The sequence below is a fragment of the Bubalus bubalis genome, chromosome 22 (genome assembly GCF_019923935.1).
Source record: "Bubalus bubalis isolate 160015118507 breed Murrah chromosome 22, NDDB_SH_1, whole genome shotgun sequence".
Taxonomy (NCBI): Eukaryota; Metazoa; Chordata; class Mammalia; order Artiodactyla; family Bovidae; genus Bubalus; species Bubalus bubalis.
In genome coordinates, this window is record NC_059178.1 from 8,498,142 (window position 1) to 8,525,090 (window position 26,949).

The following is a 26,949-nucleotide window of genomic DNA, read 5'->3' on the forward strand; positions in this document are numbered from 1 at the left end:
TGCTCCATTTCCAGAAACACTCATATAAAACCTATGTGGCTATCACGATGAAAAATTGAATGCAATCTACTCCTCTGAAATTCTGATCTTCATTTGTATTCCAGAATGTTTATAATAGTCCCAGATTTCTAGTTGTTTTTTTTTCTATAAAATTATCAAATTTATTAGATTTTGAAAATACTGACCCAAGATTTCTTATTGGGCCTGTTTCCTAAATGAGCTGACATTTTTGTTATTTTACCTTTATGCTAGGTTATTGTTTTGGACAGGCTATATTGCAAAACAGGGTGTCAGAGGTGGACAGGTGAAGCAATTTTTGATTTCCCCTTGTGATGCTTTTTCCCACCAAAACCTTTCAAGTACCTGACAAGTTTCCGAGCCAGTCATCAATTCAGTCTCTCAGCTCCAATTTCACCCCGAAGGGGCTCACTCGCAGCTTTCCAGCAGCTCCAGCATCAGTTAACTCGAAGGATATGAAGAAACCCAGTGGTTCTCTGGCCCAGTCACAGTCCCAGAATGCATGGTTCTCCCTGGCATCACACAGACCTGGCCCAGGCCGGTGATCACCTTCTTTCAACTTTCCCAATACAAACCCCTTTTTCTCCTGGCACCCAGCCAGCACCGTCCAGCATGCGGAAGGCTCCCTCACTCTCTCTCCAGGCCCACACTTGGTCACTAGCTGCAGCTTCCCTGAATCTTGGAGGGTGGCTTCCTTCTTGCCCAGTGACTGCAAACAGACTCTGGTCTGGGCAAGCTTGTAAACTCTGCCATTCAGTGGGCTGCCCCTTCAACAAGATCAGACTCCCATCTGAGATCCCTGTCCTTGAGTACTTGCAAGCTTGTCCCTACTTGAGTCCTCTCCCTTAGCTCACAAGACTTATTTTGTCATAATTTAGAACTTTTCCCCCCACTCTGCGGAACCTGGGAGGCAGGCAGGCAGGCAGCCAGGTCCAGGGAAACATCGCTTCATCAGCTGCTGCAAACACTCAACTCCGGTGGGTCTAACTAGTTTAAAACTGTTGTATATTGAGTTGCTCCTGTTTAAAATCACTGTGTGGTTTGTTTCTAGACTGGACCCAGACTAACAGGTTCCCGTCTAGCCAGGCTCACAGAAGCAACACAGTGAAAACCAGCCACTGAAAGTTTCCCTAGACTTAGTCTGGGGAACGGATTTGTAACATAGGTCATGTACCTGATGAAATGCAGAATACAGAAAAACCCCAAAACCATAAGTCTTGAAGGCTCACGACGTTAGAAAGCTTACAGCCAAGTCATCCAAAATACATAAATGTTAATCTTGCTTGATAAACTGCAGTATCAAAAAAGAAAAGTCTTCCAAAATAGGTTTAATTTACCTCATTTTAAAAAGGATTTGTAGGACATCACATAAAGGATCTGGTTTCTATCATGAATTTACAATCTTATACAGGAAACCTGCCTTAAACTAATCGATTAACATGTCTCTGGTTATTACATCACTATGTAAGAGACACTATCAAGGAGACAAAACAAAATCAATCTTCTAATATTTTTTAAGACATTTTCTCCCCTAGGGAGACAAATCTTGCTACAAGAGGTACATCCAATACTTAAAATAAGAAATCTAACAGTTAAACACATGATGGGGAAAGAAAAAGGAGAGACAATCTACCAGAGTTTGGAAGGTTAAAGTGTTTGGGCAATAAAGGATAAGCTCTGTCAGAGCTTTAAAGAAATGGCACAGTATTTCAAGTATGGGAACAATATGTACAAAGGTGAAAATGAAAACATACATATGAAGTTTGGCAGAATCTGAGTAAAGCAATTTAGCTACAGCAAACTTGCTGAAATAAATGAGTAAGATTACAGTAGTGGTATGTATAACACTGTCTTGCAAAGACTAGTCAGGATATCTTTGAACCAAAAACGAGGGGAAGAATGGATAAGGTTGAAACAGGTATTAGGAGGCAAATGGACTAGTCTCAGTCAAGAGGCTGCGACACTGAATTGGTCAGGTCTGGGCTACAGTGAGGACAATGCAGAATAAACTGGGAAGATAAAAGACTAGTTGTTCAAAAAAGATCTCAGCCATAGATCAGTTTTGCTCCCTTTCATGCTACTTGCCTTTTAGCCATTTTAGTATTGGAAAAGTTGCTTTACAATGTTGTATAAGATTCTGCAGAACAGCAAAGTGAATCAACTGTACATATTCCCTCTTTTTGGATTTCCTTCCCATTTAGGTCACCACAGAGCACTGAGTAGTTTGTTTCCCTGTGCTGTACAGTAGGTTCTCATTAGTTACCTATTTTATACATCGTAGTGTATTATATGGGTTTCCCTGGTACCTCAGCTGGTAAGGAATCTGCCTGCAATGCAGGAGACTCCCGTTCCATTCCTGGGTCAGAAGATCCCTTGAAGACAAGACAGACTACCTACTCCACTATTCCTGGGCTTCCCCGGTAGCTCTGAAGGTACTGAATCCACCTGCAGTACACAAGACCTGGGTTTGATCCCTGGGTTGGGAAGATCCCCTGGAGGAGGGCATGACAGTCCATCCAATATTCTTGTCAGGAGAATCCCCATGGACAGAGAAACCTGGCAGGCTACAGTCCATGGAGCCACAAAGACTCAGACATGACTGAGTGACTGAGCACAGCACAACACAGCACAATGTATTACACAGGTCAATCCCAATCCCCCAGTTCAGCCCACCCCCTTGACAAGTTTACTTCTGAGAGCACTTCTACCAAAGAGATTTTTAAACATTGTGAAAAGCGGGACAGAAAAACAGGAAACATAAAATCAAAACTATGAGTGATTCCACATATTCAAAACATCGGGGGAAGAAAATCTTGCCATGACTTAACTTCAGGCAACATTTTGGTATAACTACATATGATTTAACATTATCCCAAATATTAAATATACAAAATACCGCCCTAAACCCACATTTATAAACTTCAACAAGAAATAACAAAACTAGAGAGAGAAACACATAACACAAATGAACCCAACACAGAGTTCCTCAATGTGGTCAAAAATCTCTATGAATCTGAAATAAATTATCCCAGAAAAAACTGAAGAGTTCCTACTGATAATAAGGAAAATGTAGTTAAGTTCAAGTCTTCACATATTCATCACAGTTTTATCCCTGGATCTCAGATCATTTTTGTAATTAGGTTTGTTCAATTTTTTCATACTCAACTAAAAACTTGAAATGTCATTAAAGTTTTATCACGTTTTCTATTCAGTATTTTTCAATACGCCTAAAAGAGAAAAAGGTTGATAAAGCCTTATATTCACAATGCTATTTTTAAAATCTAATTGCCTTAAATTCCCAACTCAGTTGTCTCAATACTATTGTCTTCTTTTTTCCTTTGGAAATCTCAAAACAATAAATGCTAAAATATTTAATTAATTAAATTCCTTAAATAATTTATTGAACATTTATCATTTACATTTTTCTTATTGAATCACTGATATATTTTTTAAAGGTTACAATTAATCATTTAAAGTTTTCTCTTTTTTTGCTAAAAACTTCCATATTTAATACAAAAAAACACTTTGGGATAAGTATCATCAAGTTTCTTAAAATATTAGTTAAAATTCTAGAACAAGTTTATCTTATTTAGTATTGGAGATACGTTTTTGCAAATGAAGCACTAACCAAATCAGTGTTACAGAGTCATTAAGCACAATCCCTTTGCAGATTCCTTCTACGTACACTAAATATATCATGTCTGATCAACATGTAATACATAATTATCTGGTATCTGCTGTGCCTTTAGAATTCGTCAAATTCTGGATTTCCCTGAAACATGCTCAACTCAGATCCATTCATTCATCCACTTAAAAAGCTCAATTCATCCAACTTAAAATCAACCCATCCACACTTAACAGCCGACCACATTGCAATCATCAAAGTAATGTCTTGTTTCATTGTATGCAAACTATTTGCTGTGAAGCAGAAGACCATAATCAGAAAATTGAATGTAGGTGGCAAAAACGCATCCAGAGCAAACAAACTTACTAGCAAGAGACTCTCAAACTGGGCAAAAAGAACAGTAGTGACTCTGATTCACTAGGCAAGGGAAAAAAGACAGGATTCACTCTACAGTCTTTGACATGTAATTTCTGCAACAAAGGTCTTATGTGGTGTTTTAAATTGAGGTGGTGGGGGCAGGCGGAAGGAATTCTTTCACCCAATGTGCTTAGAAATTCTTATTTGACAGTAAAGGTACTAGCAAAAAATGCTCCAAAATTTGAGTAGTGTTAATTTGTATACATACAAACATACTCTTTAATTTCATCAGGCTTTTAAAATATATTTTGCCACGTATTATGACTTATTTCTTCATTTTGTTAATAAACATGCTTCCTGCTTATCAGAAGTTCACTTGATAGAAGTTCCAAAATTAGAGAACTCTGTTTAGTTCTAGCTAGTGACAAATCTTCAAGACTACAGATTGCTTTAAATAAAGTTCAGCATTTACAAAATAGCTTAAATATAGTTACTGATTTTCCATAGTCATTTCAGTTACCAAATTTCATAAAGCAATCGGTCAAATATAGTTTTTACTAGTTTGAGCTAACCTCAAAATTTAAATCTAAAAAATATCAAAATGTTAAATTCTTCCCTACAAAATGTTTTAAAAACTGTGAAGTACTGTCAAATATTCTCACATAAAATCAAAGCATTAATTAAATGAGGTTTTTCTGGAATTCACAATATAAAACAACATTCCTTTTAGCACTGCATTAATGTTATTTGCAAATACAACATATTCTTAAATGTTTGCTTTATGAAACTTGAAAATAACATACTTCCATATAGATAAGATACATCAACAATTTTTATATTCCTTAAGTTCCTTACATTGGATGCTACCTTTATAAGTCTATTTAACTTAAGAGATTTTGGATAGAAACCAAGAAAAGCTTCTAAATGATCCAGAATCAGATAAAATCATGAGGATGCTGAAGAAGGTGTAAGTCCATGTAAGCTTCAAGAACAGAAATCATCCATCTTTGACTATTCGACATATGATAACCTGAAGACCAAAGTCAGACTAGGACTATGGGTCCTCCCAATTCACTTCTGGTGTTTTGGCACAAAATGAGGAGAGGCCACAAAAAAATATACTGATGTTTTCAAGCCTGATTTTTAAAAAATATGTAATACTTGAACCAATCACAGAATAACGTATGGCTTATAGTTAACTGTCAGTTTAAGCGATATGAAAAAAATACATTTTGTTCTGTGGTGACTATTTATTGGTTAAACTTTTATTTTCCTCTTCATATTTTCGGTGACTGTTTCCCACTGGTATCATCAACCAGGTCTCTCAGGCGAGATAAATGGTGCAAAGCCCTTCATTAAAAAGTATAAAACACATTATCAACCAACATCAAGGACTGAATAGGTAATGCAGACAGTAAGAAAGGGTCATTACATTGTTTATTAACTTCAAACTCAGTACGAGAGAGAAACTTACGGAATATGTTTAGCATCAAAACTATGAAAATTTTTCTTTACAAAACCTTGCAATCTGAGTAACTCAAGGCTAAAATAATTCACCTAAAATTCTATAAACACATAAAAACTTATGTTTGACATTTAAAGATTTTCTTTTTAAGTGTACCAAGTAGCCTAATAAAAAACAATAACAGGTATTATTTGTATCACACTTAAAACACCTTTTCCATGTGATTTTCAGAGTGAGATGATGCCTTTTGATATACTATGTATATCATTTAAGAATAAAGGACATAATTCATTTTTAACATATACATTCAAGGCAGCTAAAATTTTAAAAATAGCACTAAAGAATCAGTTACAATTGAGGAAAACTCATTTTTATTGAGCATGGGGAAAACAAATGACAATTACATTGAATAATGTTAGTATACTAGCAACCTGGTCTTCCCAATCATTCCTCAGACAAACCAAGAAGACAGGGACCCTTAACTTTCCAGTCTCCCTCTGAAAGTATTCTTCCAGTTTTCCCTCTCCCCTACCCTTTAGATCCTTGAGGATCACTCAGAAAATATAAGTTAATCAACCATACAAAAATATGTCTCTGATAAACAAGAGACTAAGAAAAACAGAAAAAATGTAACAATTATGATGTGCAGTAATCTTTAAGGTGAGAAATTAGTGAAAAGTTGTAATGATGTATAATAAAATACATCCTCCACTTTACCAAGAGTAAGACGGAGAAAACTAGTAGTGTTAATTACTATATTACATCACATCTATTTCCCCATGCTCTACTTCTCACTCAAATGTAATAATCTGAATTCTGGCACCCATTCAACAGCTTCTGTTAATTTTTGAGATTGTCATCTTCATTAACTAAATGACAATAACTTACCCAGGGTTACTAAGCAATTACAGGTAAAACTAGACTTTATTATTTCTACATCCTATAGTAATCTCTCTCTACTTAAAGAATTTTCTTCTTCCTAGACACACATTTATGAGGAAGAATATAATCTGTAAATATACTACTTGGGGCTTATCTTCCTTTTTCTTTTCAGGCTGTGATTCAAGAAACAGAAAGACAAGCGGCTAGAATCCGATCTCATTGTTTACAAAATTGGAGGACCACAGATTCTTTAGATTTTAAGGATCTATACAATGGGATTGGGGGGGAGGGGATTATCTTTATTTTCATTAAATGCTATCTCTAAATTAGCATTTCCTTCCATTATGAATGTAAGCAACAGACTAAAGTGATCTCATATGCTACAGAAATCAGAGATATTTTCATATCACATAGTCATTGCAAGTATGTTCTATACTCATGACTATTCCAAAATTACAAGTTATAGTTACAAAATTACAGGTTATTAAATCCACTGCTATAACACAGGTACTCTCATTCTTTCTGTCTCAGTCCAAAAGTTCATATGACATAACTAGTAACTATTAGAAAATTTTAAGTCTAGTTGTTCATCCACCAAACAGTGAAGTCTCAGTGGTGACCCAGACATCAATGTCTTCCAATATTCTCTTTAACCGTTTGCTGATCAACATGTGAAAGGTTAAGTAAAAGACCACACAACTGTTTAATGCTTTTATTCAAGTTTTGCAAAAGATCTTCACAATAATACATGTTTTTACAAAATGAATTTTAACTTACCTGTATTTTAAATGTATTGTCTTATTTTAAATGCAATAGAGAAGCATTTATTATTACTAATCAGAAATGTATTTAAATATTTTCATAATTAATTCAGTATAACTGGCTTCCTTTCTAATCCCATGTCGTATATTTATGCCTTTAAAAAACAATGTCAGGTAGAAGGGGGGGGGGGTAATAATGGAAAGGAATAAAAAAGCTAAGTAGAAATATGAAAGCTTTAGTTGCTCTACCTCAGTTATACAATCAGTTGGCAGTTCCTTTCATCTAACTCTTGAGAATAAAGCCATCTACTTAGACTATCAAAAGTGATTGGTATTTCAAAAGTAAGTAAGGGAGAAGGGAAGGATAAAATTGCAGAAGGAAATTTTTCTTGATTTTCTTCTGTCAAAAAGTGAAAAAGCAGGTTAATGGGGAAAAGATCAACTTAAGGATTATATTACAACACTTAGTAATCATTCACCTTAAAAACTGAAATTTAAAAACTCATTTCTTATTGTGACAATGCATCTACCAATGACCATTCAAATACATACAAATCAACCCCCAGAAACTCAGCAACACTGATTATATGATGACAATTCAGTTATATATTAATTTACTTATTGATATCTCACATTTGCTTTTCTATTAGTACAACTATATTGGCTGTTCTCTTAAATACTATGTTTACTGACCAATATTCAGCCTAGTATTCAGCAGGAACTGAACAAAAGGCTTTTCAAGACAAACTGCCTACTATTTTCTAGATCTAAGTAACATACGAGCACATTAGAATAAAGAAAAATCTTTGCTTTAGGGTCATGTTTTACAAGTCTGAGAGCTAATTCTGTCTATCCCTAGTATAGAACGAACACCAGAAAACTGAGCAGGAAAGGAGATCTGAGAAACAAGACAATTTTCCAGCTATTATTAAGCATGGTCTTCACAGCATGTCCTTTATTATTGAGAATTCTTACACATTCATCTCCAATTTATATACAAAACTACATGTCCTGAGGCCAAAACCAAATTATTTTTGGAGGACTGATAATTTTGCAATCATCCACCACTGCTCACCTTTATAGCGTGTGAACAATATGCAACTGCTCATTTTTTACAACCAACCTAAGCTTATATGACATAATAAAAGATCCTAGAAAAGGTACTGGCTCAAAAACCAATTCTTTCATTTGCTTAAAGATGATAATTTTAATATGCAAATGCATAAGACAAACTAAGTATTATAGGGATACAAAACAAATATAACTTTGATTCCTACTAAAAGCAAAATCTTTCTGGAAAAAATAACATTTTAAGCTGTATCAGCCATTTATACTTCAGGTCCAATGAACCTTTATCTCTGTTATTTCTAATAGGAGAACCTAAGAAAACTGTGTCCAGGAGAGTAAACAGAACCCATACTAAGATCTTGGAATTTCCTAAAGCTAAAAAAGATATTTTAATGAACTGGTTAGCAATCCAAACTGTTAGAAAGAAAATCCAGTTATTTGAGGATTGGGGAGAAACACCCTAGAAAAGTAATTAAAGCGCCTAAAATACAACCTATAACTTAGGCAAAAGTTGGGTCCTTTAAAGTATGAAAAGATGACCATAATCCTAAACAGAATATTTTGCAGTCTAGTAAGAGGAATTCTGAGACTGAATTAATTTTAACTTGTCCCTAAATCAGTCTTATCTAAAGACTGAAAATAAGGGGGAGAGGGGAAATGACATGCTTTCTTCATAAATCTAAACTTACTTCATAATACTACAAATGCCTTACTGATAATACTTTCAAAATGTAAAATAAAAGCCAAATTAAGGTTGCTTCAGCTAATCCAAAACAATCAACAGCTAAGACCCATCTAACAAAACTGGACTCTTACTCTCTAAAATTGGCCTTCTGTAGACAAGATTACTGGAGAAGGCAATGGCACCCCACTCCAGAACTCTTGCCTGGAAAATCACATGGATGGAGGAGCCTGGTAGGCTGCAGTCCATGGGGTCGCTAAGAGTCGGACATGACTGAGCGACTTCACTTTCACTTTCATGCATTGGAGAAGGAAATGGCAACCCACTCCAGTGCTCTTGCCTGGAGAATCCCAGGGACAGGGGAGCCTGGTGGGCTGCCGTCTCTGGGGTCGCACAGAGTCGGACACGACTGAAGTGACTTAGCAGCAGCAGCAGCAGCAGCAGACAAGATTACTAATGGTCTAAGCTAGAAAAAAGTTATTACTATAAAAAAAAATTATAGAAAATGGTAAAAGCACCTGTACAATCAGTATCAATTTTTGTGGTTAATTACATATGGGACAGAGTTCATTTCCACCAAGAAAAACATCTTCTGGGCTATGTACTTTAACTCAGAAAATACACTTAAAGTCTTGTGACACAAGTTCAATATCAATGTTTTTAAGTGTGGAAAGCTTGAGGTCATCTACTTTAAATTTTAAAGCAGAACGAGGTCTTTATCCAAGATAATCAATTGAGGCACTGCACGGAGACTAAAAGGATAATGCACCACTATCATTAATGAGAGTAGTATTAGGAACACAGACTGTAGAATCTGTCTGGTTTGAATTCCAGTGCTGTTTTACTAGCCAGGCAGCCTTGGGCAAGTTACTTTATTACTTGATCTGTATTATGAAACAAATAATAGTACTTACCTCACGGGGTTGTAAAAATCACATGAATTACATACAAAAGCACTAAGAACACTGATACTTGGTAAATGTTCAATAAAGGTTAGTTATTAGTATCATTACTCACTGAATCCTATTAGATATGAAACATTACAGCCAAGACTATGGCAAGCAACAAAGAAAGAGGGATTATTTCTACCCAGAATAGAGGCAGAAATTCATACATATTTTTTAAAGTATGCAAACAAAAATGATATACATATCTTTCTCATGACAATTACAAATTTACATGTCTAGGGTTTCACTTTTTCACTGCTTCCTTACATAAGAGAATCCTAAGCAATTCTGAAAGGACAAAAGGTAGTCAGTATTTGTCTAGCCCACTTACAGTCAAGCAAAATAATGTTACAAAGTAAAAAATTTTAATCTTAGTGTTTACTAAGCTGCATATTCCATCTTTTGAGGGCACTTCATATTCACACTCCAGTATTCTTGCCCGGAGAATCCCAGGGACAGAGGAGCCTAGTGGGCTGCCGTCTATGGGGTCGCACAGAGTCGGACACGACTGAAGTGACTTAGCAGCAGCAGCAGCATATTCACACAACCAAATCCATAAAATATAACCTTCTCATCTATCAATATCATGACTATAGGAAAGAACTGCATTCTTTCCAACTTTTAAGATAATGTAACTAAGAAAATAAGTAGATTAACACCTTAGGGCATCTGGACCTATCTTTACATCCAGAGCATAATATTCCCTTTAGATTTCTGCAAAGACATATTAAACAACGATACAATTACTTATCTCTTCTAGAGAGAACACAGGACAACATGTTTCAAGCACAAGCTGTTCGTCCAGAATGCCCACACCAACGCTCTCTCAAACTGTTGATGTTACTCAGAAGGGAAAAAGAAAACTTCTCCAAGCCATTCACATCTATTGTATTTTAAGTGTCCACAGTTATCTCATTAAGCCATAAGAATATTTTAAATAGAAAATAGCACACGTTTAAGAGAAAAGTCTCAGGATTAAACAACATGCTCCAGGAAGCTTAAATATACCTAGTACATGTCTTCCTTCTTAGAGCTACTTAATTCCATCCTATAACCTTCTGATTTCAATCAAAGCAATGACTAAAACAGATTTGTATTCATAACATACTCAGAAATTAACAGAGAACACTTACTTTTGAAGTGACCTAGTAATAGGAGCCATACTTTCCTTCAACTGTAATTTAGAGAGATCATCCTCTGAGATCTATTATTGAAAACACCAAATATAATGAAATAGTAAAAATATTATATAATTACAAACAAATGTTATTTAATATGTGATTAATAAGAACACATTAAAAATATCATCTGTATTCCCAAGGAAATAAATCTAGTAAATAATTTTCAGTAAAGCTTAAATATATATACTTTTAATTCTAAAAATATAACTTTATTTTGCAACAGTCCTAAAGTATGCCTCTAAATGTTTGTTCACTATATACCATGCTTATTAACATAAAACTAGAGGGAAAAACTACAAAAAGATCTAGGAGGAAATCGTATCCTTCACAGATCTCAATTCGCATTCATAAATTTCAATTCATAAATTAAGTTTATGCTTACTTGTTTAATTTCTCCTTTTGGCTCTGCAGTTTTATTCTGATTGAAACTTTCTTGCACTGCCTGAAGATTAAATAACATTTGCTTCAGGGCTTCAACAGGTCCATGATGTTTCCCTCCAGAAAGGGTACAGCTCTAAAGTTAAAACACATGAATGATAAACCACTCAAATTCTTAAGGGGAAAAGTTATATTCTGCATTATTTCCCCACAATATAAAATTAATGCAAAATCCAAATAATACATGTCAATAAAGTGTTTTACCAAATCAAAACTGTAACTCAACCTCCTCTTACCCAGTCCCCAGACGGAGTCACTTAAAGACAATCATTATTAAAATGCTGGCAAATCCTTTCTAGTCCTTGTTCTTTTACATGAATGGTGCATGTTTACATTTGCAACACATTCATTTACCACATTTAAAATCATAGATATTTACAAGTGAAAGGTCCTTAGAAGCAGGTAAGCCAACATGCTACTTTCAAGTGTGTAAATGATGCTCATATCAACTGAACAAGAACTAGCATTTCAAATACACAATGGTGTTCTCTTCATTCTAAGAAAGGAAGGAAATTCTGATACAACGTGGATGAACCTTGAGGACATTACACTAAATGAAGTAAGTCGATAACAAAAAGAAAAATATGATTTATCTTATACTATGCTATGGATTGAATTTGTGTCCTTTCCCACACCCACCACCCCACCCCACCCCCGAAATTCATGATGAAACCTAACTGAATGTGGCTGTATTGAGAGACAGGGCTATAAGGAGGTAATTAAGTTAAGTCAGGTCATAAAGGTGGGATCCTGATAACCATAGGATTAAGAGACCAAGGAAAGGCCATGTGAGGACACAGTGGGAAGGTGGTTTGTCTGCAAGTTAGGGAAAGGGCCTTCACCAGTAAAATAATAAGTTAGCATCTTGATCTGAGATAATTTGAAAGCCTCCAAAACCGTGAGAACTGAGTATCTATTGTTTAAGCCACCTAGCCTATGGCATTTTGTTATGGCAGCCTCAGCAGACTAAAACATACATGGTTTCCAGAATAATCAACTTTATCAAGAGAAAGTAGAATGGTGCCAGCAGAGGGTAGTAAACAGGCATGGCGGTAAACAGGCATGGGTAGTTAAGTGTTTAATGAGTACAGTTTCAGTGGGTAAAGATGAAAAAGTCCTAGCAATAGATAGAGCTGATGGGTACACAACAATGTAAAGATACTTAATGCACAGAACTATATACAATACCCTTAAAAATGGTCAAAATATTATGAATACTTTAGCAAAATTTTAAAAAAGAAGAAAAAGAAACAGCATAAGGATTTAGTTTGGTTTATACTCCTACAACCTTGGAGACAGCACTTGAGGCGTTATCGCTAAATGATCTGCATCCAGTCACTGGTTTAGAAGAAATTCTAGCTGCCTAATGCTAACCAAAAAAGTTACAAAGGCTTGCCTCTGAAATTTGGTGTCTGCCTTGAGTGAACTTTTCAGGCAAAACTGTGGTCAGAGTACCAAAAACAAGAAAACGAAAAAAACAGATCATATGAACTGTTGTGTGTCATTCATGAATGAATGTTTAATAAATGCTGTTCAGTATGTTTGATAGAATTTGTTCTGAGACTTGGCATTAAATCCTGGGAGTGAATGCCTCTGAGTACATCTTTTGGTATAGCTTGACTCTTAGAACTATAGTACTATTTCACATATTCAAGAAACAACCATTTAAACCACACAAAATTTGGGAATAACCCAATTTACACAATAAAAAAATGACCTAACAATATTACAAATGAACAACATGACCACACTGAAAGTTGAGCAGAAAATAATTAACCAAGGTAACTTTGTTAAAGAACACTTTGGATATCATACGACTAAAGACAAAAAGTGTGTGTGTGTTAGTCGCTCAGTCGTGTCCAACTCTTTGAGACCCCATGAACTACAGCCCACCAGGCTCCTCTGTCCATGGAATTCTCCAGGCAAGAATACTGGAGTGGGTTGCCATTTCCTTCTCCAGGCGATTTTCCCGACCCAGGAATCAAACCGAGGTCTCCTCCATTGCAGGCAGACGCTTTACTGTCTGAGCTACTAAGGAAGCCCCAAAGACAAAGAGAATCACACATCAACAATATAACTTAGCTGCTGCTGTTGCTAAGTCGCTTCAGTCGTGTCCGACTCTGTGCGACCCCATAAACGGCAGCCCACCAGGCTCCCCTGTCCCTGGGATTCTTAAGGCAAGAATACTGGAGTGGGTTGCCATTTCCTTCTCCAATGCATGAAAGTGAAAAGTGAAAGTGAAGTTGCTCAGTTGTGTCCGACTCCTAGTGACCCCATGGACCGCAGCCCACCAGGCTCCTCCATCCATGGGATTTTCCAGGCAAGAGTACTGGAGTGGGGTGCCATTGCCTTCTCCGATATAACTTAGCTAGTAAATCTATTTCTTACAGCAATTCTGAAACTATGCATATGCTAAGACTGAAAAAACAAGTAAATCTATTATAGATAATAAGAGCAAAGATTCTTACCAGAGGAGAAGGAAGTTATAAATAAAGAACAGAAAGGGCTAAAACTAATACCGTGGTATTGAACTGGAATTAGTATAAGTATGAACTCATGATTTTATACCTACACATAAAATATATTAATACATATGTAAATAGATATAGAAACATGTATACATGTATATGTGGGTTAGTAAACATGTTTTCTAAGTCTGCCTGCTGAGAAAGTCTAGCATAAAGAACCCAGGAGCAATAAGCACAACTCGTGCCTAGATCTTAGTTTCTAAACACAGTTTCCAAATAAAAAGAAACCATGGCTCCTCAAAGAAGTCCTCAAAAAATGATAGGGACATGTTGAAAGGATACAAGAGCCAACCTGAGGCAACTCTTATGGCCTAAACTGGAACAATTTAAGCAGCAAAATAATATCATTATATTGTAAACCTAGAAAATAATACCAGGCTTCCCTGGTAGCTCAGATGGTAAAGAGTCTGCCTGTAGTGTGGGAGATCCAGGTTCGATCCCTGGGTAGGGAAGATCCCCTGGAGAAGGAAATGGCAACCCACTCCAATTTTCTTGCTTGGAAAGTCCCACGGACAAAGGAGCCTGGCAGGTTATAGTCCATGCGATAACAAAGAGTTGGACACGACTGAGCAACTTCACTTTCACTTTTCTTTCTTTCAAACCTAGAATTAAGTATCTATAAGTCCCCAGATTTAGAGAATGAACTTATGGTTGCTAGGGGGGTTGAGGGAGGGGATGTTGGGGGGAAGGGATAGTTAGGGAGTTTGGATGGACATGTACACACTATCTATTTAAAATAGATAACCAACAAGGACCTACTGTACAGCACATAGAACTCTGCTCAATGTTATGTAACAGCCTGGATGGGAGGGGAATTTGGGGGAGAATGGACACGTGTATATATATGGCTGAGTCCCTTTGCCGTTCACCTGAAACTTTCACAAAATTGTTAATCAGCTATACCCCAATATAAAAGAAAAAGTTTAAAAAAAAAAATCTGAGTCCCAATAAAAACAGTTTAATAAATGGGGAGGAAGAGCTCATTACACAAGAATTTCAACTAATAATTCAGACAAAAAAACAAGATCCACCAATGATGCTAAAAACAGTGGATGGAAGTTTGAGACTATTAATACTTGCACAGTCTCACAGCATCTCCCTAAGATATTTATGAATTACAAGGGGAAACTCTAATTTTACTAAAGAGAAAGCCAGTAGGCACCATATGTTCAAGACTAATATCACCAGTACTAACATATTATTATAGTTTTATCTATAATAAATATAAATTATCTATAAATAAATATAAAAAATAAATTTCTACGATAATTACATATTATCATATCAGTATACTGCTCTAGACTGAATGTGTGTGCCCCCTACAATTCAAATGTGCAATTTGAATTAATCCCAACATAACGGCACTTGGAGGGGCTTCTATGAAGTAACTATGTCATGAAGGTGGAATTCTCACGAGCGGGATTAGTGCCCTTACAGAAAAGACACAGAAAGCTTGCTCCCTCTCTGCTCTCTCCACATGACGATACAAGAAGATGGCTACCTGAAAACGAGGAAGCAGGATCTCACCAGACACCTTCATCTGAACTTCTCAGCCTCCAGAAACGTGAGAAACAAATGTCTGTTGTTAAGCCATCTGGTCTATGGCATATTTGCTACAGCAGCCTGAATTAAGACACATTATCAATATTATCAATGACATCATGACCCCTCTGATATGATGCACTGAGAAGGGCACAGCATGATTTCTGTTGCATTCTTGCTAAAAATTCATAACCCCATTCTAATCATGAGAAAACGTCAGATAAACCCCACTGAGGAACAATCTACAGAAAAAAACCAACTGACCATTAAGTCTTCAAAAGTATCAAGATCATGACAGACAAGACTGAGGAATTGTCAAGACTGAAGCAGACTGAGGAGATACGACAACTAAATGCAATGCTACATCTTGCAACAGGACACTGGCAGGAAAACTGGCGAAATCAGAATATGGTCTGTGGTTTTAGTAACAGTATTATGCCAATGTGAAAATTACACTATGGTCAGTGAGATGTTAACATTAGGGAGGCTGAGAGAAGGGTGACAGGAACTATCTATATTATTTTTGCAACCTTCTATAAATTTAAAACTATTTAAAAATTAAAAAACACAGTGGTAGTGAGGTGGTGTGTGTGTAAAGGCAGAAGAAAAGGCATTGGCTGGTTAGTATTTAATGGTCACCCATCTCAAACTTTACAAAATTTACACAGATCTGTTCCTTCACCAGGGTTCACTTCAACTAAGTACACTGTACCACCCACTGCTTTAGTTGTTTGGCTCAAACATCTGGGACTCACCCTTTGAATCTTCTGTCTCCATCCTACCCAGTCACCTTAAGAACACATCACAAGTCTAACTATTTCTGACCACTTCTAACGCTCCCACCTAACCCAAGCCTTTACAATCCCTATTCTGAAAGATGGCTAAAGCCTCCTAACTGGGTTCCTTGTCCTTCCCCAGCTCCTCTCAAGTCTATGTTCCATACCACTGCCACTTCATATTTTAAAATGTAGATCTGATCGTTTCATTCCTCCACAGTACTCCACGCACTTTTCATCACACTTACAATGTAAAATCTTCATTCCATTGCTTACATACCTACACGATCTGACTCCTGGTTACCATCTTATCTCTTAACCATTCTTCCTTGCTCATTCTGACTGAGCTACACTGACTGGACTCTCATTTTCCTTGAACATTTTTCTGCCTTGGGGTTTCTGCACTTAATGATTCCCTCTAAATGAAAAGTTATTTCCCTACGAGTACATGTGTGACGTACTCACTTTAGGTTTTGATGCAAACATCACCTCACAAGAGAGGCCGTTCCCGCCCACTCCAGCTAAAATTTCTCTGCCCTCGTTTCTCGATCTCAATCAGTTTTTCTTCACAACATCTATAAGACTCTCCTTTATATGTGGGCTTCCCAGGTGGCACAATGGTGTAAAGAATCCATTTGCCAATGCAGGAGACACAGGTTCAATCCCTGGATTGCGAAGATCCCCTGGAGTAGGAAATGGCAACCCACTCCAGTATTCTTGCCTGAGAAATCCCATGAAAAGAGGAGACGGGTGGGCTGTAGTTCATGGGGCTGCAAAGAGTCAGTCATGACTGAGCACAGCACTTATACATTACTGTTTGTTGTTGTTATTCAGTCACCATTACCTATTTCATTTTGATATAGCTCCTCTGTCCAACTTGGAATAAAAAATCCAAGAGGCAAGGATTCTTCTCTTATTCACCATTAGGAATACAATTCCTAGAAAAGTGTTTGGTACTCAAATTTATCTGGCAAATAAATATTTGATAATTAAGTTTCACTTACCCAGCATTTGCTATAGTATCTTATTAGAGCACTAAGGTCAGACATATTCTGACAACCTCTACTTTCTCTAGTAAATTTCACTGAAGGAAAAGATATATATTAAAATTTTTAGCTAATTTTTGTCTGGAATGTTTAATCTCTCAAATCTTCCAGATGTCAGTATCTCAAAAGTATATTTAATATTCAACAGCCATGAATTAAAATTATAAATCGTATTATAATCATTCCTTACGTACATATATAAACATTTACACTTTGTTTCAGGATTACTTGCAAGATGTACATGTGCTGATTTTATAAAGCTGAGTGATAAATTTCTCATTTTAAATTAAACAGATGTATAACTGTATCTTAGAAACACAACTCTCAATAAGCAACTGCCCTATGGGAAAATATAATTTACTCTGTAAGGTGCTGTTTTACATGTTTTCCAGGAAAAAAAAAAAAAAGAAATCACTGTAATGACAATTTAGGCTCCCCAGAGAGTTCAATCCCAGGTCCCTCTACTTCAGAATACTAAAATTATCAGTAATTCTAGGAATGATGGTCTCATGGATATGTGCTGGGGAAGAAAGGATTTGAGCCATTTTTTGTGTTATAATATCCAATTAACTTAGAAATTAGTATCTATAAATTAGTCATAAATATTCCTTTAATAACATAAAAAGATTTAACGTCACCCACCTGATTATCATCATTTAAAAAATCTTCAAGGAATTCATTAGCATACTTTGTCTTTGGAATTTCTTGAGGACTATCATCAGTATTAACAGGAACAGGAGATTTGCTAGGATTTAAGGATACAAGACAGTATATAAGTTCCCAATTGATAAAAATTAGACAGTATATAACTGACTGTTATCATTTTAAATGGTCATCATGAAGTAACCATTATAGATAGGATTCCTATGGATGTTGCTTGATAATTCCTTCATCTTCTCCCTAAACTTCTTCCTTCATCATGCCCTATCTCCTTGCTTCTCCTATAAAGCTTTAAGGAAAAAGATAAAGAAACTGAAGACATTAGTCTTTAATTAAATAAATGAGCCTTCAAATATACATATCCTCCAAAAGCACATTTGTTTGAAACAAGCAGAACATTTTTCCAACTAAACATTTTTGGTCACTCAATATTAATACACAAAGCCCCCACAAATTTATAAGTTTCTATTAAGATGGAACTACATGCTCCTACATCAAAGCAACAGGAAAGACTTCTCTAGAACTGGCACTAAGGACAGATTAAAGTGGGAGAAGGATTAATTCTGAAATTAAAATTCCTGAGTTCAAATCCCAATCCCACTCATTGTATGACTTCACAAAACTTTACCTTCACTTCAGTTTCTACATTTGCAGTCCTTCTTATCTCATACACTACATAAATTTAACTCTCCATACCTGGGACATTTAAAAGAAGTTCAATAAATAAGTTTTTTTCTTACTGTTCAAGGGGAAGCAAAGTGCATCCCCAGCAAAAATAAAAATTTTCTCAGAACAAAATTCCATTAGCTGCAGAGAATAAACTCATTCTATCTCTCTCATTTATATATCAATATGTGTTTCTAACTCGTGTCACATATCTAAGACTCTTAAAACACTTAAACATCATAATGCAAATTTTTTTCTCAGTAATTAGCAGTTCTTCATTATTCACTCATCTGATTTGTAATTTACTATGAACTTTTTCTTGTTCCCAAGTAGTTTTTCCTCCCATTCTTTACCAAAGAGTTTGTACATCCACCAACTATCATCAAAAAAGCATTTATCTGATTATAAAAAAATGAGTGCTGGATACATATGGAATCATCATACTATTCCTCTACTTTTGTATGTGTTTGACATTTTCTATTACAGAAAGTTAAACCAAAAAAACAAAAACAATTTTCTGGCTGTGGTTATTCTTTTAGCACACTATTACCTAGTCAATTTTGTTTTTAATGACAAGTTAATAATTTATCAATATCACACTGAAGTCAAATCTATACCTTATCACACCATCAATAATTTTATGTAAAACATATCCATCATAATATGATGGTACTGCTGCTGCTAAGTCATTTCAGTCGTGTCCGACTCTGTGCGACCCCATAGACAGCAGCCCACCAGGCTCCCCCGTCCCTGGGATTCTCCAGGCAAGAACACTGGAGTGGGTTGCCATTTCCTTCTCCAATGCATGAAAGTGAACTAGGGCAAACCATTAACAATAATTATACAAGTCAGAAGTCATAGTATCTAATTACAAAATACATTTAGTATATTCAAAAACTTTACTCAATTTAAACACCTCTGATATTTGCTCACCCTATAGGATTTTACAAATACAGACACAATACAACCAACTGATAAGAAAATAAGAAATTAGTAAATATGAAAAATAAGAGAACTGTTTAAGAATTAAGTGAACTAATTATTAATCCTAGTTTTTTTTTTAAACACATTAATGAACCAACAGTTGCGAAATGAAGCTGAACAAACAAAAAATATTCTGGATGATCACCACCACTATTACAATTTACAAGGGAGCGTCATAAACCAGAAACTGTCCTAAGTACCTTATATTTATTTTCTAGTCAACTGAATCCTCACAACCCCAAAGTAGAAGCAACCTGTACAAAATCTCAGCAAGGAAATGACAGAATCAAGATTCTAAACTGCAATTACAGTCAATGACCACATTTAAGAAAATAAGACGCTCAACTGAGAACTAATCAAAGGAGTCAGGAAATAAACTCTAAACAGAATGAAGGTTTAGACAATTGAAGATATTAAATTGTCAGAGCCTAGGACAGGATTTAGGATTACAAAGAATGCATTTCTGACATGGAATTAATATCACTGAGAGAAGAAGCTTTCCTAGATTCTTCCTCTATGCTCACATTCATGGGTAAACACTTTTTAAATTATTCTGAGCAACTATATCACAGAGAGGTTTAGCACACAAATGAAAACACTCTTAGAAACTTCAAACATTTACTATACAAAAATTGTACCATCATTTATGGAAAATAATGATTGAAAAATATTAAAATGTAAATGAAGAGAAATGAATATTCTAAAATATAGAGAATATAGAGGGAGATAAAACTTAAAAGTGAAAAAAGAAAGTAGTAAAATTTTAATAGCCTTCTCCATTTGCAAAAGCGTTGCTTTTGGTTCTAATTCCTATTAAACATATATCAATATTTTATAGTGCAACGAAAGGATCATGTAACAAAGACAAAAGTTATATAAGGTACCTAAAGTTACCACCTTCTTGTGGTAACTAATGAAAAATGCGATCTAAAGCAAACAACACTGAAAGTTATGCTCTATAAAAATACCATGATACTACCATTGTTAATTATCATTAAGTTACTTAAAGATGAAATCAGATGTGCACATGGCATTCTTCACTTGGAAAACTGAATGCTGCATTTTAACTTACAAAGTAACAGGAATATTTTCCCATGATCTTTCCGCTTCAAGTTTATCTAATGAACAAGGACTGTCATCCTTTTTCACAGTCTTTGGTAACTCTTCAGTACAATGCTCTAGATTTCTCTTGGCCTTCAGGATAAGCAATTCAATTTTGTCACCTAATTTAAAAGATTACATTAATTCTTTAAGAAAAGAAATAAATGCAAAGCATAGTAAAATCTTATAAAGGCAACAAGAATTTACATTATTTGGAATATAAAAATATCCACAATAGCAAGCTATGTTAAAATGTGACATGTGTTGTGACACAAAGAAAAAATAAGACCTTTTTCTACTACATAAATAAAGGCGATACGAGTTCAAAACAAAAATATCACTTGAGCATTCTATCAAGAATATAACAGATCCTAGATGCTACATCAAATTTACAGCACTTTCTTTGGTTCTTAAAAACAGTAAAAACACAAAAAACAGAACAATTACCACTGAATGGCTTTTTGGATCCTGGAAGAAGCGGATTCTCACACAGACAATGGCTAGGTTCAGGACCACATTTATATTCATTCAGTAATCTTTTATCCTCACTCAAGGAATGTGAAATGTTTGAAGGTTCAAAAGAATATTCAAAACAATCTAATTTATTCATTAGCCGAGAAGTTCTTTGTGCCTGGTAACTATGCCTCGGAGAACACTGATCGTCTTTAAACATTTGATGTATTCTTTGACTATCTGTGTCAGGTAACAAGTCTTGATTGTAGAGCCAGACTGGGTACTTGAAGTCTGGTATACTAGTTATCCCTGAAATATTAAGGTCAGACTTCTGGCTAGTGAGCCATCTTGGGTAATTCTTTTCAAGATTGTGTTCTGAACTGTCCCTAAAAGATAATTTTTTGGAAAAAGATAAAGATGGTACAGAAACGCTTTTATTAGCCTTATTCATGAGTTTTGGGTTTTTCAGCCTACCACATTGCCTTCCTTTTATATTTGTGTATACAAGTGGGGTAACTAAGTTATCCTTGCCCTGGAGAGCAGCTGGTTCTTGAAAATTCTGCTTCTTTCCTCTGTCAGATGAACTCAGTCTTCCAATATGTTTCCTGTTTTTCTTGCTACTTCCGTGACCTGATCCAAAATAAGTGAAAGAAAATGATCCATCTGCTGGAAGCTTTAATAGATCATCAGTTGTTAGACTAATGGAGTCTATGTCATTAAGAGTTTGTCCTCTATAGGATAAGGATAAATGTCTTTTGTCATCAAGATTTTCAAAAGCTGAAAAACAAAGAAGAATTCTGTTTATCTTCCTGTATCACATATAAAAATACTTCATAACATTCAACAGTAAATGCGAATTAAGAATTAAGAATCATGTTTGCTGTTTTTCCTTAATCTTTACTCAAGCTTTGATTAAAAGTCTGAAAGGTATAGGTTGATGTAATTGGATATGGTTTTTTTCCTTCATATGTCTTCAATTTAACTACTTGCTACACTTTTTGCTTTCCAGCCTCCTAAATATTCTCATATTCTTTAATTTACAGTTTCTTCATCTAGACACACCCAATGCACTAATACACTCACATGAATACCGGTCACTCAACTGGCTTCAACACAGGAAAAAAAACAAGTCATTAAACTAGGTGAAAAAATAATTTGCTTTCTTGCTTGCTAACCCTGAAATAGCATTCACACGCACAGAACAGCTGTTCTAATTCTCCTGTTCTGGAATATACTGCCCACTTTTTTCTAACAGTTGATGTAAACTTTTTTCACCCTAGGGGTCAGTCAAGTGTTAACTGGGTTATCAACAGATGCATTTTTCAAACTTGTCTTCACGGACCTCGATACCGTGCTGTGCTGTGCTTAGTCACTCAGTCGTGTCCGACTCTTAGCAACCCCATGGACTGCAGCCTGCCAGGCTCCTCTGTCCATGGGGATTCTCTAGGCAAGAACAGTGGAGTGGGTTGCCATGTCCTCTTCCAGGGGATCTTCTCAAGCAAGGGATCGAACCCAGGTCTCACGCATTGCAGGTGGAATTTTTACCAACTGATCCACCAGGGAAGCCCCAGTGGACCTCTGACCACGGAAAAATCCTTAACATCCTGTGAATGTTACTGCCCCACAGAATACAGACAAGAAGACTAATACAGCCTTATCCTCTCAACTGAACTGATCAAGTATAAATTCTGAAAGGCTGAGATTTGCTCAAAGTCATTAAGCTAGGTCATGAAAGCTAGAACCACCAAGTCAATGCTCTGTCCATTACACTGTAACAGAATGGCTTAAGGGTTTATAATCAGCCATGTGCTATTACTAGTTGCATTTTATGAGCTTCTACTCCAAAGTTAAAAGAGGATCTTTACCCCAAAACTCCAGAGAACCAAAAATCACAGAATCATTTAAGAAATATATACAGATCTCAACATTACAAGTCATTTTTTATTCCAAAAGAACAAAATAAAGCATCTAATTTTCTAAGACTACTATACATCTCTCAAAATTCTTTAAATCAATAGGTAAAAAGAAAACAAAGGATAAAAGCATACCATTGTTTGGTTTACAAATGTAGTTGGAGAATTCCGGCATATTAGCAGAACATTTATCAATGTTAATCTTTCCAGTGCTTGCACCAAGACACATTTGGCTTAGATCAAAATCATCAATATAGGCCTGTAGAGCCTGAGATGCAGAACTGTACAGTTTATCCTTATACTGAAAAGAGCCAGAGTTAGAGGAATTACTGCCACTCAGGTTGCAGCTTAACAGAGAAGATACTGAAGATTGCCGAGAACAAACTCTGTGTTTTGTATCTGATTTCGCCATGGCTTCCTCAAAATTGGTGATTTCTATTCATTTCTCCTAAAAACAACTATAATACAAAAAGAAAAGATTAAAGTTCCAATTAAAATAATAGGCCACACACAGAGAAACTACTAAATTTGTATAAACTTTTTACAACTTTACAAAATAAAACTCATTATCTATAAATTATTTTTAGGCAATGCACATTATATATTTTCCATTTTAATTACTGTAAATTCTTTCATCATCGATTTAGAAAACATGTGAAGTGAAGTCGCTCAGTCGTGTCCGACTCTTTGCGACCCGTGCACTGTAGCCCACCAAACTCCTCCGTCCATGGGATTCTCCAGGCAAGAATACTGGAGCGGGTTGCCATTTCCTTCTCCATGTACTGAGCACCTAATATATGCTAGGAATTATATATACAAAAATCATCTGATGAATGATGCAGGGAGCTCAGATCTGCTGCTCTGTGATAACCTAGAGGTATGGGATGGGGTGGGGTGGAAGGTGGGAGGGGATTTAAGAAGGAGGGGACATATGTATGGCTGATTCATGTAGATATGGCAGAAACCAACACAATGTTGTAATTATCCTCCAACTAAAAACAAATACATTTTTTTAAAAATCATCTAAGACTATATAGAAAGTGTCAAGGGAAGAATACTCACTTTTTTTAAAGTCCTGTAAACTACTGACGTAGTCTTTTCTTATGTTCATACACTCTATGACATCATAATACATAACATTCCCCTATACAAAATATTGTTCAACTCATAAGTCCACCATATACTACACACAGTAGGAGCCTGATAAATTTTTAAAAGGCATCAAATGACATAGTTGAAACAAGAAGGGAAAATGGAGACTAATTATCCACTTTTAACATTTTAATTGACAATATGTAACTTTAGGCAAACTTTTCCCCAAAGATTTGAGCAAACAAAATAATTTACAATATTCATCGATAAATAAACTGCAAGTCTTACCATGAAATAAGCTGGCAAAATGTTCTTTTCCTAAAATAATGCAGTTTTAACAATCCTTTTCTGACATTCGTTTTTTGATACTACCCTATTTTCAATTCTCATGTAAAACAGATTCAGCCCTCCTCTCGAAGGAGACTTAACAGTATGGAAAAATTGCCTCAATGCACTCATCTTTTTTTCCATTATTAAAATTGAGAGAATTTCAGTCTACATTAATATAGCAACAACAGCATATTTGAAAACCTAAGAAGTAACAGAATGAACCGGAGAAGGCAATTGGCACCCCACTCCAGTACTCTTGCCTAGAAAATCCCATGGATGGAGGAGCCTGGTAGGCTGCAGTCCATGGGGCTAAGAGTCAGACACGACTGAGCGACTTCACTTTCACTTTTCACTTTCATGCATTGGAGAAGGAAATGGCAACCCACTCCAGTGTTCTTGCCTGGAGAATCCCAGGGATGGGGGAGCCTGGTGGGCTGCCGTCTAGGGGGTTGCACAGAGTCAGACACGACTGACGTGACTTAGCAGCAGCAGCAGCAGCAACAAATGAACAGGGACTACTTCAGTAAATAATATGACATTCTTTTAGAATCAAATTATGGATTTTCTGAAGTAAAAATGAAAGCTTAATGTCTCGGACTTATCATATGCTATGATATTATAACATGTTTCAGTTCAGTTCAGTCACTCAGTCATGTCCGACTCTTTGCAACCCCACGGACTGCAGCAGGCCAGGCTTCCCCTTCCATCACCAACTCCTTGAGTTTACTCAAATTCATATCCATTGAGTCAGTGATGCCATCCAACCATCATCCTCTGTCGTCCCCTTCTCCTCCCGCCCTCAATCGGGGGTTATAATTTTGGGAATGTTTAAGTTATAACAATATTTAATGTAATTTCAATAGCTGTCAAATTTGATTTTAGAACAGTGAGAAAGTCTTCAGTTTAAGAAGAGAAAAAGGTCAGAGTTGACAGTAGTCAACCGAAGCATCAGTAGAATGTAAGATAATTGTTATTTCCCTGAATGTTCTGATACGGCTAGACCAAGTCAGCTTTGCCCTTTCTTCACCTTTCTAATGATTTTAAATCTTCTCAAGTAAACATTGCTTGGATGACAAACCTGACCAAACACTTCCTCCCTTACTCCAACACAGCACAGGTTACCAATTTTATATTTTATTTTACACAATCTTAAAAACAAAAACAAAACCCTAAAAGGGAAAGCTGTTAGGTTACAGTTCTCAGTAAGTTGGGTAATAACATTTATCTTAATTCACAAGAAGCAAAAAGAAAACCCACGACTGAATTATTACTGGGCAGTTTCCAAAAGTACACAAAAGAAGAAAATTTAAGTCAACTCCTGGGCACCCTCATTCTGCATCAATAACCAACACAACCACACTCTTTATCCACCCACTTCTCCTCACGTTCGCCACAGAATTATTTTGAAGCAAATTCGCTGTCTCTTACCGTTTCTTCCGTAAACATTTCAGCATGCCGCTCCAAAAGGAAATCCATCATTTCGACGAATATAATGCTGAAACGAGTGGCCAGTGGTTTCAACTACCTTTGATTTAAACGCAGAACGTACAGCGTTAACCAACCAATATGGTAACAGCTCACAGGAAATAATAAACAAACGACTCAAAGGCTCTGTGATTTATGTTAGGAAAATGAACGTGTTTGTGGTTGCCGCAAAAACAAGACTTAATGACCCTGGAAAGTGAAGATCGCTGGCGCCCCTGCTGAGGGGCATCTTCGGGTTCAAAGCCTGCGCCCTGAATGAACCAGGACCCCCCTCCCTCGGGGATTCCAGCATCCCCCGCCAGCCCACCCAACGCCGCGGTCACAGACACAGCTTCTCTAAACCGTTATCAGACAACAGGAGGGGGCGGGCTGAGTCTTTGCGAGGCGGCGGCCCCCGAAGCCCGAGAGCCTCCCTCCCCGCCCGCTTCAGCCTCCGGAAGCGCCCGAGGGTCAGGTCAGGCCCCCTCCGTCCCATTCCGAGCCCCTCCTGTTGAAGCTGCCCGCTTTCCACCCGGCCTGTCAGCCCCCGCCTTGCCTCGGGAAACGCCGTCCCTCTCCCACCCCGCCATCTTTCCCTTAGCCCTCCCCTCCCTCAGGCTGTCAAGAAATGGGACGCCCCTCGGAAATACACCCACCGTTCGGGCCGAACTCACCGACGAAGGCCCAAAAAAATAAAAAAAACGAGAAAAGCGCACACGTCCACAACTCTCCACTGAAAGCCTTGGGCTGTCACCGGATGGGAGACGCGACAAAGCATCCCTACCGGGTAGCCGCCCCGCCTCCGCCTCAGCTCGCGCGCATCTCCCTGCGCCGTCACAGCCCAGGGCTACGCCCGCGCTAGCTTTCAAACTGACCCAACATGGCGCTGACTTGCGGTGCGCATGCGTGGTGCTAGGAAGAGGGCGGGGTGAGGAGCGGGGCGGAGAGAACGGGGCTGGGTCGCGGTCGC

At 36.7% G+C, this 26,949-nt stretch overlaps 1 protein-coding gene across 6 annotated transcripts; it reads right to left on the minus strand.

The window, feature by feature from the left end:
- Positions 1-3,397: 3,397 nt before the first annotated feature.
- C22H18orf54 (chromosome 22 C18orf54 homolog) lies at positions 3,398-26,891 on the minus strand. Of its 6 annotated transcripts, none has more exons than XM_025273705.3 (9): positions 26,764-26,891; positions 25,944-26,040; positions 23,229-23,551; positions 21,175-21,957; positions 20,699-20,849; positions 17,959-18,061; positions 11,369-11,500; positions 10,939-11,009; positions 3,398-5,350 (listed from the first exon to the last, which is right to left on the minus strand). In XM_025273705.3, the coding sequence occupies exons 3-9, from the start codon at positions 23,503-23,505 to the stop codon at positions 5,278-5,280; spliced, it is 1,590 nt and encodes a 529-aa protein (XP_025129490.3). In that variant the 5' UTR covers positions 23,506-23,551; positions 25,944-26,040; positions 26,764-26,891; the 3' UTR covers positions 3,398-5,277. The 6 variants fall into 6 exon arrangements, 4 of the variants coding, with proteins under 4 accessions (XP_025129490.3, XP_006060269.3, XP_006060270.3 ...); XM_006060207.4 differs by having other exon boundaries at positions 26,654-26,878; XM_006060208.4 differs by having other exon boundaries at positions 26,636-26,878.
- Between the last annotated feature and the right edge of the window lie 58 nt (positions 26,892-26,949).

Bases quoted from the DNA above. Each gene is read 5' to 3' on its own strand.
- C22H18orf54 (XM_025273705.3), bottom strand. From the start codon at position 23,505: ATGGCGAAATCAGATACAAAACACAGAGTTTGTTCTCGGCAATCTTCA. The intron at 18,062-20,698 runs GTAAGTTAAAAT...CTTAAATCCTAG, and splicing joins GAAAATATTCCTGTTACTTT to CAAATCTCCTGTTCCTGTTA. The intron at 11,501-17,958 runs GTGGGTGACGTT...TTTTAACTTTAG, and splicing joins TTTTAAATGATGATAATCAG to AGCTGTACCCTTTCTGGAGG.